This window comes from Lissotriton helveticus, chromosome 2_1 (assembly GCF_964261635.1).
Source record: "Lissotriton helveticus chromosome 2_1, aLisHel1.1, whole genome shotgun sequence".
Classification (NCBI taxonomy): domain Eukaryota; kingdom Metazoa; phylum Chordata; class Amphibia; order Caudata; family Salamandridae; genus Lissotriton; species Lissotriton helveticus.
In genome coordinates this window covers 1,970,609,386-1,970,625,800 of record NC_136059.1, presented here as the reverse complement: position 1 = coordinate 1,970,625,800, position 16,415 = coordinate 1,970,609,386, and the positions used below count along the sequence as shown (strand labels likewise).

The 16,415-nt window shown below is 44.1% G+C and overlaps 1 protein-coding gene across 5 annotated transcripts in view; it reads right to left on the bottom strand.

Annotated features, from left to right (window-relative positions):
* DCLK2 (doublecortin like kinase 2) overlaps positions 1-15,236 on the bottom strand; it is a 486,660-nt gene extending 471,424 nt beyond the window's left edge. For 2 of the 5 annotated variants that reach the window (XM_078676909.1, XM_078676911.1), the window contains exon 1: positions 13,704-15,234. In XM_078676909.1, the coding sequence (XP_078533035.1) occupies positions 13,704-14,112 (409 nt within the window). In that variant the 5' untranslated portion in view covers positions 14,113-15,234. Of the gene's footprint in view, positions 1-13,703 lie in introns of all 5 variants that reach the window. The other 3 variants (XM_078676910.1, XM_078676912.1, XR_013607189.1) reach the window with 2 other exon arrangements.
* Positions 15,237-16,415: the final 1,179 nt, after the last annotated feature.

Here is a 16,415-nt window from a genome sequence, read left to right as displayed (position 1 = left end):
GAAGCTATGTCGAAAAATTGACCCAAAAGGCGCAATCCCAGTCCCTTCATTCCATTGTCCCGGAGGGGGTGGGTTAGGCTGTAGGTGGCCCCTCTGCGCGCCAGGCGCCATCAGATGTCGCACTCACCAATTTGGACTCTACACTGCATTCTACCTTTGACGGGGGGCGGGGTGTGGGCATGAGAGCTGGTGTGTTCCAAATCGTTATGCTTGTCGCATGTGGAGTTTCGCTCCTTAATGAGGAAGAGATCTGTGCTAGTGGACCTGTACCTAGTTGTGTGGGCTGCGTCCCGGACCACCACGACGTTCTACATATTTACCTGTAAATGTGCTGCCCGGCTTGCCTTCTTGATTCTCGCTTGCTTATTGCTTTCATTTCCTTTGCTATATTGTGTATTTTTTGTTCTTATTGCATTTTGTTCATTTTATGTCTTTATGATTCGCCTATATTGGAAAACGGCACTTTGTATTGCTGATTGAACCGGCCAGAACTTTCCCGCTCCTACCTTGCTTTTTCACCATTGATAAGTCTAATGTCATCCACTGGTTCACATATATTGTTCTGGTTTGTTGTAACTTGCTGTGCATTCTATTTTGGTGCTGAATAAAGTCTTTAAAAAAAAAAAAACATACCACATTACACACACTATTTGTGCATTACTGCTTTTCATTCTATACATTAAATTCACACGTGTACTGATATAGAGCAATTGCAATTAAAACGAAATAATTATGAGATGTTTTAGTGTTTTTTTTCTGGCTTTGCCACCTGGGACTCAGCGAGGACTCGTCTCCATCTCTGCTCAAATTGCTGTCCAATTGTGTGGTGCATCCTGTGTCTATATTTTATAGCTTGATACATGTAGCAAGATGTGTACTGTCTATTTTGAGTGGTGTATTATTCTAGAAGAGCTTGCTGAATGAAGTCTTTTGTTACTTTCAAGGCTCTTCCTGCTAGCACACTCTATTGACTTCATTATTAATTGTTTATGTAACTAGTTTGTTCTGACACCTCCAGATGACATTAGGTCAGAAGGGGCGAATCAATATCCATGTAGTGAGTTAGTGTTTAGATAGTAAGGGTATGTGACGTTTTAAAATATGAATTGTGTTTTGTTGTAATAATGCTCGTGCCATGCTGACTTCGCTGTTTCAATGATTTCTTACGCTGAAAATGGCTATATCAACTGTTGAATTTGGGTTGAGCAAAGATCTTTTGGGTCTCTAGAATGGTTACAGCACGGTTTCCTACTGATTTGCTGCACGTTTGAAACTTGGCCCATTTGCCTGATTTTTGCTCCTTTTTGCATTATTTCTAAACCTTCATGGCAATTGACCTCTATGGACTTACTCTGACTGTATGAGATTGCTGCTGCATGTGCATTTTCGTCGATTTCTGCCTTGTTCTATTGAATTCGTAGTAAACCATGGTTTTCTCTAAATTTCTGGTCTTGGACTCCCTTTTGAGCCAGTCATTGTATTATTGACTGTATTTTGAAAAGCAGTTTTGTATCCGGTCTCTGACTGGGACATGTGGTCTCATAGACTTTAAGGTTAACACTAACCATGACCCTGTGGTGCACCACTAACATGCACATTATCCAAGAGATTTCACGCCCATAGTCTCATGCCTAACATGACAAAGAGGCCGAAATCAAAATGTGAATCTTTCATCGGGTATGAATGTAAGGGAAACCCTCCAAATAATTGATAAGGATTGGTGAAATGATAAAACAGACGTATTAATTATTCAGATAAAGAAATGATCTGTAAAATTTGCAGAGTGCCTTAAAGGATCACATTCCTATACATAATTAGACTCTAGAGAAACTGTGCTTACTAATGAACTTGCCTGTTGTGCACTGCTCTATTTCTCTGTACTGTGGATTATTCGGTCTTCAAACCAAAAACAAAACCATCAAGGATTAATTTATTTACCAGGCACCATAACCGCTGATTTTTATTCTAGATTAGTTATAAATATTTAAAAACTACAATAAAATAAAATAATTCAACATATTGTTAACAAATATGGGAATGATCTCAAATAGCTCCTTTAGAATAGAAGCTTTGACTCAAGTTCTCTAGCTCTATTGGGAGTTAAAGAGATTCGTGAAATATTGGGACAGAGTAGGTTGGAACGTCGTTAATTCTTAATTAAAAGTAATAAAATAAAGGAAATGTATTCCGTCTTTGGTTCCTGCCTAAGTCCCACCTGCTTAACCAAAATAAACTTCAATTGAGAGACTCGCCTCAAGGACATTCATCCCTGATGGATGAAGGTTGTTGGAAGCATCTTCCTTGAAAGATCACATCAAATGCTTGCACGGTTAAAGCTGCAAAGACAGTCTATCTACAACTACTAAATGTGATTCTTCCATGGATTAGTACTATGCACTGGTGCTTCCAATAGTTAGGAAAAGGCTAATTCGCCTTCTAGGTAGGGAGAAAAGGCCCATTACTCTCTGTGAGGATGCGGGCATTAACATCACAACTTATTATAGCAGAACTTCCTGCAATACTATATATGCCATACTACTGAAAGTGATATTTCAGCTTGGCTAAAGTGCTTGGAGTCAGCTGAACAAAGTACAAATTACTATTTATTTTATTTACTTATTTAAATAAGGTAGCACCCCTCTTCATTCCTTGAGACATGTGACAGCAAGAGCTGGTTGGATGTTGACACCACTTACTACAAGCGATATATGCCCCTACAATTGCCCCATACATGGACCTATCATCTGAGGTCACCCCAAGTGATGTTCAACTGCAAATAGCCCACCCTTCACAGTGCCAACAAAGAAAACCATGTCTACGACTAAAATATGGCTTGAAGCCATAAATTACCAAGATTCAGAACACCTACTTGTTCATTTGACAGAACAGGCTCTTACTTGCCTTGCCACTTGAGCCAACAGCAGCAGGTGTGTGCAGCAGTCTACTGCAACCTCTGCAACGTTGGATGCAGGGGCAACACTCCCGGGGTCCCCAATCCATCAAGGGACCCCCAACCCTTCATGGGGGCCTTTCAGCCTAAGGCCAATATGGAAGACCGAGAGAACCCTCATCACACTCTGGGGCAAAGGGAGGAGGGGGCAGGGTGGGGAGACGATGCAGCAGTGGAGCAGCGGGGTCCACTATTTCGGGTTAAGCTACTGTACAGCAGGCATTTAGCTGGTCACCGTCAATGAGTATCTATGAAACACAAACTTAGCCACCAGGGCAATGTAGCACTGAACAAGTGACATTTGCTGCTCACACTAGGAGCAGGGAAATTATTTAAACATTGTGAAGGGGGGGGGGGAGATATTTAGGTCCTGCACTTGAGCTGGGCATCAAAATCCGAGGATGATGTTTAAGAGGCACTATGCAAATGCACCTTAAGCTAGTCTCCACAGTACTTCACTCCAATCCACCTGCTTCATTATGACCCTTTGGAAACGTGCTATTACAATAAAATTCACTATATGGTTCATGGATGCAAGAAATGGAGTTATTGGGGGAGGATGGGGTGGAAGCCTCAATCAGGCAGCAAGCAAAACCCTGGTCAGGGTGAACCACAAAAGTCGCTTAATTAACCTGTGCTTAACCCTCTGGTAGCTTGGCACAAAGCAGTCAGGCTTAACTTAGAAGCACTGTATAAAGTATTTATGCAGAACTCAAACAGTAATGGAGTGCTAACACAACACAAGAAAAATCCTAAACCAATTTAGAAAAATAGACAATGGTCATCAATAACATATCAGAAAGACTAAAATCCAATCAGTAGAACTTGAGATATGCAGTTTTAAAGGTGTTGGGTACAGAGCTTAAAAGAACAAAGCGCCACTCTACGTCATCTGGTGGTGCTAGACCGCGGGAGAAGTCACAAGTTCAGGCTGATGGCAATGAAGTATTACCGCATACAGGGACCAGGTTAGTCCTGCTGAAAAAGTTACCGTCAAAGTCTGGCACGAAAGGTTTTATTTGTGGAGGAGGCCACAGAGATAAAGTCGTAGATGGTCTTCGCTGTTGTGCGAAGAGCAGGCTTAATGTGGCAGGCGGTCATTTCTGTATGCGGGAGGATCTGGTTGGCTGTCGCAGACGGTCATTGATTGAATTTTGCATTGACATTTGGCTTTTGTTGCTGTAGTGCGAAGTGCAGGTCTCAAGTATGGCCATCACTAGAGGTCACTGAAGCATGAAGATCTGAGTTCACTGGAGCTACACATTGGCAGTCGTTGCAGTCAGGAGAGTCTCTGCATGAACTGGTGCATTCATGAAGATCCCAACATATAAGGATTTCTCCTTTTCTTGCAGAGGAGTGCACTCTGCTGCCAATCAAGGGTCAAGGACCTGAGGAGGCAGCTGGGCTGTTTCAAGGAGGCCTCTGGAGCTGGTTTCATCCCTGTAGACAGGAAGGCTAGCCTAGGATTAAGAGAGCAGGTGCAGTCTTCTTTCCCAAAGTGCAGGAGAGGGCTTAAGCAACAGGGCAGTCCTTTGGAGAACAAGACAAGCCTGAAGCAGTAAGGCAATCTTCTGGTGAACAAGGCAGTCCTTCTTCTGCCTTGTCCACAGGTCCAGGAGTGTACTGAATAGTGGCCCATGTGGTCCAATATGTATAAATGGTATTAGCCTTTGAAGGAGGGTAGTTCCCTATTCTATCCCCATATCCCCATATCTGGTTCTGGAAAGCTGTTCTCTTACCGTCAAGGGTCCAAGAAGTCTGGGTGACAAAAGACATGCAACAGATTGCTTTGTGGGTACATGTAAGCGGTGCTTGGTGGAGCTCCGCCCCAACCATCCTGGCAGGATGGCCCATCCTGTCCACACCTAATCCCATTTTTTTGTCACTGTTTGGAAGGAATACACAAATCCCAACAGCAGAGCCCATCACAGTCATGTGATCCAGAATACTGGCAGAAGGCTAAAATGGTTAGGATAAGAGAATGCCAACTTCCTAAAAGTGGCGTTTTCAGTATTGTGACTTAAAATTCGACTTAATCTTTGTTATATTCCCGAGTTAGGACCATGTAGCGAAGCAGCTGATCTCTAATGAATAATTTGATTAAGCCATTGTCAGCTAAAATTGTTGAATACACTATTATGATTATGTAATCGTGATATTTATGTACTTGTTGCAGATTCCCCTGATGAAGGGCTCTGTATTTAAGCCCAAAATGCAGTGGGAACTTCTGAAATTTGTTTATGTATGCTGAGTTCAAGCTACAACAATCCTTTGATTTTGAAGTTGATCTGCTTTACACCGAAATAAATGACGCAGATTTTCAACTATCTGAAGCTTATTATGATTTGTTTACCATTTTGTATTTAATTGATTCATTTTTGGATAACTATTGAGAAATCATATTAATCATTTCATTTTTGATGCAGAAGTAAAAAGTAAAGTACACTAATCAGTGACACCATTGTAGTGCACTGGGTTCACCTAGATACCCATCTAGGTATTTGTTTTTCATTTGAATCAGGAGGCTGCGGAACCCCTTACCTGGTGCACACAAACCAAGAAGATTGTTAAATATATTTCACAGGAATATTTGTATATATTTCACAGGAATATTTGTATATAAGTTTGAATTAGTTAACAGAGTGCACACCAGCTGCGCTTAATTTAATTGTAACTTCCTAAAAGTGGCATTTTCAGTACTGTGACTTAAAATTCGACTTTATCTTTTGTTATATTCCCGAGTTAGGACCATGTAGCGAAGCAGCTGATCTCTAACATTGTCCTTGAAAATAACATTTCAGTGGTGAACTTTCACACACTTGCATACACAACAATGTTGGATTAGTTTCTCTGAAACTACTTTAACACATCCAGCTTCTCACAACATTATCATGATGCCTTGAACGTCATGTACTAAGCCTCTCTATGCACTAGGTACAAAAGTCGTCCTATTTTCATCCACAGGGCGACAGCGCTATCTATATATCCATAACATCACTAAACTTATGCGCACATTGAGAAGGCTGCTTTTTATTATAAATAATATGCATCCAATAGATTGGTAGAGGAGGCACTTCTGCGGACACTGAAGATCCTTGCATGCTGAGAAATCACCACGCACCTGTCTGACATTCCGTGAAGGGTGTCCAACTCGAGACCAAGAGGGGGTCCTTCACTCTCTATCAGAAAATGGGGATGGATCATCCCTTGGGAGGCTTCTTGGCTCTACACCCACACACACTTTAGGTACACTCAAAGAGGGGTCCGCATCGTAGGAGTACGTTAGATTACCATATTGCATATATGCCCACATATATTCATGGTTTTAGCACCATGGTAGAAAGGGGTCTACTGTTCACGCTTTTGGTGCTTGTAATCACCTTTATTTGCTTCTGTCTCCTAATCATTGCAGCACATGTATTTTATACAAGAAGAACGTTGGTTCAATAAATATATTGGAAAAAGTCCCACTGTGTATTCCGTATTCTTTTCTGAGAGAAAAGAAGCTCTAGTAACTGAGTCGAAGATTCTGTACGGTTTCCACGATCCCCAAGTAATCAGGGTTGTCATATTCAGTGGTTGCCATAAACTGTTCGCTCCCTAGTAGGTTAGGGGGGCTTACAGTGGCACTGTGAGCTAGCTGGTCTGTAGGCCAACATATCGTGTGGGGGTGTCCAGAACCAGTCCAGACCCGAAACCCTTAGTTTACATTGTCCAAACAATGCGCAGATCCTACGGATTGGTAGGAAATACACAACACTTTAAACTGGATTTTAAATTACAATTCATTTGAGTCTAAACAGCATACTTCTACCTGTCCCCAATCTAAAGATGTACTAGGTGCCTTAGACATTGCACAATCACTTTACAGCTTGCACAAGATTAATGTGCATGCCCATTGCTTGCACAGACATGGTAAGGTCAAATGAATAAACAATATCAAGAAAATTGCATTCTCTGTTTTTCCTTGAGTGCTGAAAAGTCCATTTCTGGTCATATAAAAACAAGCTAATTGCAGTCATTCAGTGTTGGTTTATTCTATTTTTAGTGGACTGATTAGATTTATCAATCCTAAAAGATATTGTAACTTAGTTTTTAAAGCATTATTGTTTGCTAAACAAATGTAAACGAAACAAATTAAAGAAATAAACAATGGTGGCCAGGTAAGTTGTCCAATGACCACTGTAGGACCCTCGTCCATACATCAAAATTGTGATTCAGCAAATATTTTGCCTTTCTCCAAGCATCTCTAGTTTCACCATAGGCAATGTACACCTTTACTAGGAGTCTACACAGGTTTATCCACTTATCTTCTGCTTTACCCATCTAGATGGGGTAGCCTTGTTACTCACATTTTTTAAACTCCCAATAATCATAATTTTATTTTGGGTTAAGAACTTCATCTAATGGGATGTGCATATCAATTGTGCTGCTATTTAGGTACGATGTTTACCAAATTATTTGATCCTCATTACTCCCCCTGTCATCTATTTTCCCGCAGGCACACCAGTTGGAGCAGAGCATTGTGCTTCTTCTTGTCTCCATTCAACAGCCAGGATTGCATTTGCACTGAGCTCTGACCCTTGAAAATGCAACCCACCCATGTGCCACTGCTGAACTTCCTTTTGTCACTGCAGTCCTGGAGGAGGCAGGGTGGAAAAACATTTTTCTCCATTTTAATCTGGTTGGTCTTTCAAAGGCGATAAAGAAAGTCCTCCAAAGAGGTGAAGTCGCTGATGGATGTCTGGTGGAATGTGGCCATGGTGAGTCTGAAAGGGACAAGCAGACAGTTTTATCACCAACAGCACCGCAGAGAGAAGGGTGGTGCGATATGTAGAATTACTCCCAGCCCAAGTTTATCATCTGTAAGTAATATTGACAATCTTCCAAGGCAAAGTCGAAACTGAGAGAGATGCACTTTTTTTATTTGCTAAGAACTGTTGTTCCTGAAAATAAAATTTGATTATGGTCCTATGGAACAGCCTAATTGATATTAGCAGCGGCAGTAGAATTTCAAATACAATTCACATTTATCTGAGCTGTCAAGAAGATGGACTTAGCCTTATCAAGGGTGTGAAAAGAAGAAGAAAATATAATAAATTGGACATCACCCCCATCATTATGAAACTCCACTGGCACCCCTTGACAGCCCACATCACCATCAACACCAGCTCCATCATCTGAAAAACAACCATGATCAACATGTCTGCCTAAGTGTCAAGCTCATCAACTCCTGTTGCTCTCCGCCCACCCGCAGCCAGGACACAGTTGGTCCAGTGATGGAGAAGTGTAAGAAAGAAAATACTAGCCAGCAAATCTTCTCCATCTACACAGCCAGGATCTAGAGTGACATCTCCATAAGCATCGGGACCTCTCCTATCCTTCTTCAATATAGGAAACAGCAAAAGACACTACCTTTAAATTAAAGCAAATCCCGAAAGAGTAAATAGTCCACTTCCCTTACTTCGAGGATTCAGCACTCTAGCTAGAAACGTTCTTTGTTTGCACACTTGACTTTTACTTTGTACAGCACTCTATCGTTTATCTATGTTTGCGCAATACAAATTGCGTGGACAAATGCATACGTTTACTACCTTTCTCTACTGGAAACAAATTGTGAAAATGTTTTTCACAACAAATCGGAAAAAAAAAAAAAAGGGTCAGAGCTATACTAGACCGGCACTACAGATCACTACTAAGTACAGCCTTATTATTCCTTGCTATTTATCTGTGCATGGTGTCTGGGATTTGACCCTTAAACATCCCCAAATTCAGTGATCACAGATCACTTTTAACTTTAACACACAAGATGACCCAGCACCAGATTATGTCAATGCAAAGTAAGCAAAATATTTATATTGCAGTAACAGATACAATATCACAGGAATGGCTTCTTGAAAATAAGCAATTTCAAAGACTTGATTGTAGATTGGTACTTTTCTTTATTTTTCAAAATTCATTAAATACCAGGCGCTTCCCCGGGAGGCTTGAAGGGTGGAGGGGGGGGGGGCTTTTCTTAGATGGGGCCGGTTTCGTAGCAGTGCATCAGTTTTAGAAGCAAAAACAACAAGTGATGGACTGAATGTGGATCAATGTCACACACTCCCCCAGTCAAAAGATCTGGGCCCAAATCCATCGTTTTTTTGCACTCCACACCACCCTGGGTTAGACAATGGCGATATGCAAATCAGCTCTGACCCTGTTGCCCCATGGGAACAGTCCAGTCCGAACTACAAAAGCCATGTCCTTCCCAGAACGGAATCAAGCATCCGAGGACCGGACCGGTTTCGAGGTAACACCTCTCTTCAGCCCGGCTAGCTTGACTCCAAGTGGTGTGGAGTGCCTGGGACCCACGTCTGGGCATCCCCAGCGCACTTAGGGCGGCAATTGCAAAAACAACAAGTGATGGACTGAATGTGGATCAATGTCACACACTCCCCCAGTCAAAAGATCTGGGCCCAAATCCATCGTTTTTTTTGCACTCCACACCACCCTGGGTTAGACAATGGCGATATGCAAATCAGCTCTGACCCTGTTGCCCCATGGGAACAGTCCAGTCCGAACTACAAAAGCCATGTCCTTCCCAGAACGGAATCAAGCATCCGAGGACCGGACCGGTTTCGAGGTAACACCTCTCTTCAGCCCGGCTAGCTTGACTCCAAGTGGTGTGGAGTGCCTGGGACCCACGTCTGGGCATCCCCAGCGCACTTAGGGCGGCAATTGCAAAAACAACAAGTGATGGACTGAATGTGGATCAATGTCACACACTCCCCCAGTCAAAAGATCTGGGCCCAAATCCATCGTTTTTTTGCACTCCACACCACCCTGGGTTAGACAATGGCGATATGCAAATCAGCTCTGACCCTGTTGCCCCATGGGAACAGTCCAGTCCGAACTACAAAAGCCATGTCCTTCCCAGAACGGAATCAAGCATCCGAGGACCGGACCGGTTTCGAGGTAACACCTCTCTTCAGCCCGGCTAGCTTGACTCCAAGTGGTGTGGAGTGCCTGGGACCCACGTCTGGGCATCCCCAGCGCACTTAGGGCGGCAATTGCAAAAACAACAAGTGATGGACTGAATGTGGATCAATGTCACACACTCCCCCAGTCAAAAGATCTGGGCCCAAATCCATCGTTTTTTTGCACTCCACACCACCCTGGGTTAGACAATGGCGATATGCAAATCAGCTCTGACCCTGTTGCCCCATGGGAACAGTCCAGTCCGAACTACAAAAGCCATGTCCTTCCCAGAACGGAATCAAGCATCCGAGGACCGGACCGGATCAGTTTTAGAAGCAACAGTTTTCAGGCAAAAATAAAAGTGCCAAGATAACTCTGGTGATTAATGTACCTACTGGAGAAATGCAGTTTTGTTTAAAGCAGTTTTGACTCATCTATGATATCACATATGCCTGCTGCAAAGAGTGTGTACTATGTACATCATAGAACAATATTTTATGTGCATAGCTCAGGGGGTTAATGTTTGTCACATAAATCCTTTTTCTTACTGTGTAATTCATGAATTACAATCGTAATCTATGTTAGAAACTTATGTTTTTTTTCCCCAGTCTTTCATTATCCAAATTTTGCTAAAAGTTTTTTTGGGTAGAAAGAAATTCTTATTAGTAAAGTCAATGCTAGCCACTGTGTTACGTTCTGAATCCTGAATTTATGCTTCCCCAGACTAAGGACTCTTAAAAAATGACTACCAGTATGAATGACACGTGAATCCTACACCTTGTAGTCTCCTTAGTCTTGCGTAACATTTTCTATACACTGAATTGCACACGTATGGTTCGTTAGCTCTGTATGTGTGGTATCAGAGGCGCTATAAAAACAAATGAAATACATGTGAGAGAGGGGCTATGGAGAGATTAGAAGCGCTATTGGAGGGAATCATTAAAGAGCCCTTATCAAAATTGCCATATCCTGGGGCACTTCAAGGTCAACATTTACTATGCTTTAAAAACGAATATATAATTATATATATCTTGAAAAATAAGTTGTAGAATGCACTATTTTCCCAAATTTTTCTTGGTGGGAGAACCCCCCCAAACCACTTTGTAATGGTCAGGCGCAACCGCTGCGTTTGCTTGCTATTCTCTGTATGGTGGCTGATCTGACGAAATTTGCCAGGGCTGTTTTGGGTTCCCAGTCCAACCCTGCAGAGGTCCCCAAGGGGGCGGGGGCTGGAGGTACATTTGGCCTGAGCCTCAAGCTCAAATGAGTAGCTTATAATTTTGACAACATATGTCCACTTTTCAGGATCTAATTAACCCAGGGGCCTCAAAATCTTGTAAGTGGCCTGGATTTCTGAGAGGACCTGCATATAGACACATTAGTGCCATGAAGGAGGGGACTCACCAGTTGCAGGATGGCCAGTCATATCTATGTCATACTGCTTCCCTACTGCAAGGCTATCAGCAAGCGCACCTAACTATAGGGTGCCCGTGCAGGTCCTGGGGAGTGTCGGCTATGCCTGTCAATCAATTATTGAAGTGGTCCTTAATAGAGGACAGAAATGTATTTCTGTTATCTTTCCTTGCCCAAATGTAAAGGTGAACAGTATAATTTACCATCATATTAACTACAAGGAATGTTATCTTTCAATTTGTTGATACACTGTTACTCTTTGATCCGGTGAAAAACTGTTTACTTGATAAAAGCTACTGCAGTGGATTTAAATAAGATAAGGATTTATAGACGTAAGGACGTAAGCTAGGGGGAAAAAACAATTTTTCATCTCCGTAAGTGCAAAAGATTTGCAAGCATTTGTAAGATTATTATTAATTAATATTAAAACACACATATAGATTTTGAAAGAAAAACATGCTAGCAGGAAGGTCAGAGAATCTGAGACTGTCCATCTGTGGAGTGTGTCTGGAACATGTTCGCAGTGGGCACGCCAAATGCTCCTGTCCACTCGGATGGAGATTTCTCAGAACTAAGCAGGCTCTCATGCATCTCTCTCCAAGCAAGCCGCCTAGACAATTTATTAAAACTGATTAACAATTTGAAATATTACCGTAACAAGCTCGAACGAAAACCACATGATTAAAATTTCAATTATCCTCATGAACATGTGAAAAAAATAGGACTAATATTTGTAAGGGCTCTCTCATCCTACCTAGTGCAACAGGGAAAACCCTCTGGAGCATATGGTCACGAGCATCATTAGCACATGAACTAATGCAATCTAAAAGGCAATTGGCTGCTTAAGTAAATAAGTGGGAAGCCCGAGGACTCAACATATGAGTCCAGAGGAAGTCACAGCAGCGACATCTCCCATGGGAATGCCTAAACCCAGCTAAAACTACCGGTCACTCTACAGTGAAGACGCAATGGATGCTTCGGTGATAAACAGTGTAAATGCAAACATCAAGCGCCAGGTTTTTGAGACAATGTTACACAGGCAGGCGTATGCACAGGCAGGTTACAAGATTACACTCTGGGGTTGTACAGTCAGGTGCCAGCAAATTGAAATAAAAAAACTGTTCTTGGTCGTTTGGTCATACGTGGTCGGGGAAGTGGTAATTAGGTGAAGTGGCAATTAAGGAAAGAGGGGTTCAAATTACAAGACAACTCGTTATTCTAACGCAGCAAGATATAGTGGTTGTCGTTTGATGTTACAGGGTTAGCGTCAATCACATGCAGATAAATTCAACATCTAGGCCAGGCTCCAGGAAACTTGTGGCACCGCGTGCTTCCGAAAACCTCCCACCCCTGCTCTCCATGTCCTTTCGGAGGCCGTGCCGTTTTAGCCATACCCGAAACAGTTCATGCGTTTATTAAATACACTAGCATTTCTAGCAACCAACCAACCAACAGAAAGCTCAACACCAGGAAACCAGACGCAGTCAGGGGAAAAACTCTCAAAAAAAGTCTATGATTAGAGAGGGTTCAGCTCACAGAGATTGCTGTGTCTAATGCACAAAAAGCACAGGTTGATGGACTACCTAAAGATGCACTCTTAGGCTAATAAAACGTGGAACGGAAAACAAATAGTCCAGTCACTGCAAGTGCAACAGGGGCAATACATTAAAGCTTTTACAGAACACAGGCTGCGAGAGATGTAGCAATATATGAACTCCACGGAGAAGCTGTCTTTCCAACAATGCAAGTACTTTAGACACAGCAAACTCAAGAAATTAATGCTGAACATTATGCAAACAACGTGCAACTCTAGCACAACTTGGCGACCCGTAGCATTCAGTTGACACATGAAGCATTTAGATACTAGGTAATCGGTGAATGTGTGCTGTATAAAAACCCAGTTAACTGTACTGAACTACAACACACACTTTAAAAGTTACACAAAACAGATAGGTAAAGTAAAAGCATTTATAAAATTGTATAAAAATATAGGTTCTGGATGTTGCATTTTAGAAGAAATAGGATTAATCATTCCCAAAAAAATAACGAGCTTCTAATTTACAGGTTACATGTGGTACCTTCAACTAGGCCTCATTTTAAACCAAAGACGTTTTGTATTCTGGGGCTTGATTTTGGCATTTCTCACCACAAGAAAGGGCCTGCAAATCCCAGTAAACAGTGTCGTTGACTAAATACCAGGTCTGGGTAGAGACGACCCTGCATAAGACATTGGGTTGCTTGACAGTTAGAGGCCTTTACGCATTGCCATGTAAGCCCCCCCCCCCCCCCTTGGAATACACATCACAATGCAGACAAGTATGGACAACACTGTTCATCTGCCTCTCCTCCCTGCCCAGTGGGCACAGGTGCCCGTCCTCACCTTCCAGCAGCTCGTCCAGGCTGGTGACCTTCCTGCCGCCGTCGATGGTGTAGATGCTCCGCACTCCCTGCGGGAGGTTGACGTTGTCGGAGAGGGAGCGGGTGAGCTCCATGAGCAGGGCGTCGAAGGAGCGGAAGCGGTCGGCGGAGATGGCGTAGACCAGGCCCTTGAAGTAGCGGTCCCCGTTGCGGTAGAAGCGCACCTTCTTGGCCTTCTTCTCGGAGCTGAGCGCCTGCAGGGTGCGCGTGCGGTAGAAGCTGCAGTGGGCGCTGTGCGCCGGGCTCGGCACCAGCCCGTTCCGGCTCTGGCCCGAGCCCGTGCTCGAGCCCGCCGCTCCACGCCGGGACTGCCGCTGCCGGCGGTCCCGCTCCTCGAAGTGCTCCAGCTCGATGCTCCGGTGGGCCGCCATGGGCTCCTGGAAGGCCCGCTTCGCGGTGCGCGGGTGTCGGACTCCAAAGACAGTCTGTTCCTTGAACCATCGGTTGCACAGACTCAGGCGAACGACTCCACAGCCCCTGGAACAGTCATTGTAGCCAATTCCTCCAGAGAATGAAAAGCAAAAACTGAAATTGCACGACCTTCCCTTCCACCGGCACAAATTAAGCAGTGGCTAAATTGGTACCCAGCTGTGCATCTTTCGCCAATTAAGAAAAAGAGCAGAAGAAATCCCCCAGCACATGCATTCCGTCTTTACTCGCTGTGTTGGTCGATGGTCCCTAAAAACCACAGCCTTCACCATATGGGGTTAATTCTGGACTGAGCGATAACATCTAGAAGGAAGGTGGGGTGGGAATGCCAAAAAAAGGCAGAACCTAGGCTGAACTCTCGTTATTGCATGGGTCACCTTATGAAACCCCGCTCCAGTGGATGAATAGGAAGGGCTCGGTTGTGCAATTCTTTCTTCTTTATGTGCAAGCATGCATAATCCCGCAGGCAGGACGGAACGATAATCCAAACGAGCAGGCGGCAGCCAGGGATGCCGCAACCTGTCACCCCCTGGTGCCGCGAGAGGTAACGGGCCGGTCTGTGGGTCCGTGCGCGCGCACAATGCCGGGGATGCCCAGACCCCCGGAGGACCCCGTAGCTGTGTGCGCGAGGCCTCGGTTACTCCCTTCAGGATCCTATCCGTTGGCTCGCGAAGCAGCAACCCTCTTCAGTGGCAGGGCGGAATCCTACCCCACACACCCAGTCTGGTCCGATGCACCACCCGGAGCCATGCAGGCACAAGCTGGCACGGCCGGACGGAGCAGGGAATCCGCAGATGGCAAATACCACATTCAGAGGTGACAGCAAATGCAAGAGGCGCTGCAGCCGATACCAGCTCCAGAGGAGGCGGGAGCAGGAGGAGGGTCTACAGGGGCGTGCAAACCATAACAATAAAACACCCAGCTGGCCGCCTCCTCATCCTTCCCCTCGCTGGCTGCTGCCCCAGCGTAAAGGATGCGGCAGGCAGCGCGCGAGAGCCGGCCATTCAACCCGCTCTAATGGCAATGCGGTGTGTGTGAGAGCGGCGGATCCGCAGGCTCCCCCCGGGTCCTAGAGCGCACCCGTCCGCTGCCTGGGCGGAACGAGGCTCAGCTGACAGCTAATACAATTATCACAACCTGTCAGCTGGGATTGGCTGTCCGCCTGCCAGCCTCGCTGGCAAACGGCTCCCGCAGTCCGAGGGATCAAGCGAGGCCCGCAGTCAACATTAGCTCAATTGAATTGCCTCTGAAATACTGTTTACTGTTGGGAAAAAAATTGTTTATTATGTGGGCCCGTTCAAGCAAATCTGCATTCATGATCGTCTTTTGTCTGTGTGTATGTGTTTTAATTAGCAGGCAGTAGCGGGTTCGGCGTTAAGCGCGAATTCAATGACGTGGGAGCAGTGAATGTTTCATATGTATGCATCATTATTTTACTGACCGTCTCAGTAGCACGTAATACAAGCAGTTTGGTTTATGTCTTTTTTTAAAGCATCCATTATCGTGTTGATTGTTGAGTAGGTCCTCGATTTTGGGTGGCAAAATGGGCTTGGAGCTATTCTGAGTGTAAAAATTGGTAGCTATTTCCCAGTATCCCCGCTACTCTATATTTATGTATATACCGTACTTACGCGCAGTGTAAAAGCAGACAGCTGTGAGGACAAAATAAATGACACGTTGTTGCCAGCAAGGCTCTATCTGCCTCAATATCTATTTTGCCTCTCTAAATATAATAAAATGATATTCCCAAAAGGAAGAAAGACCAGGAAGAAGGTTCTATGGCAGCAGGGGTACTCGCAATCATTTCCCCAGGGGCCACAAAGTTTGGTTTGTGATGTGACCGAGGGCCACATTAATGCTAGCACAGTGCCGGTCATGAAGGTGCTGTGTTTTTTGTGTGTGTGGGGGGTGTTGGGGCAGTATGGCGGGTGTTGGGGACGCAAAGCATATCAATCTAGTGGCTGAATTGTTCAATGTGAAACTAGAAATCCTGGGATTAATCCCAGTTTCCCCACTTAACCAAAATGTATGATCCCAGACGATTGTTTTATTTCACCTTCCCTCCTTTTTCTTCATTATCGCATATAAGAGAACTTCAAAATGAATGACTTAATGTTGTTCACGTATAATAGGCACCCGGTCACACAAGAGTGCACATAACAACTGACTTGCCTCTTAGTTCTCTATTGGCATTGTTTTCAGGGTGGGGTAGAAGAATGAATTTTTCTGAATATATGTTTGAAAA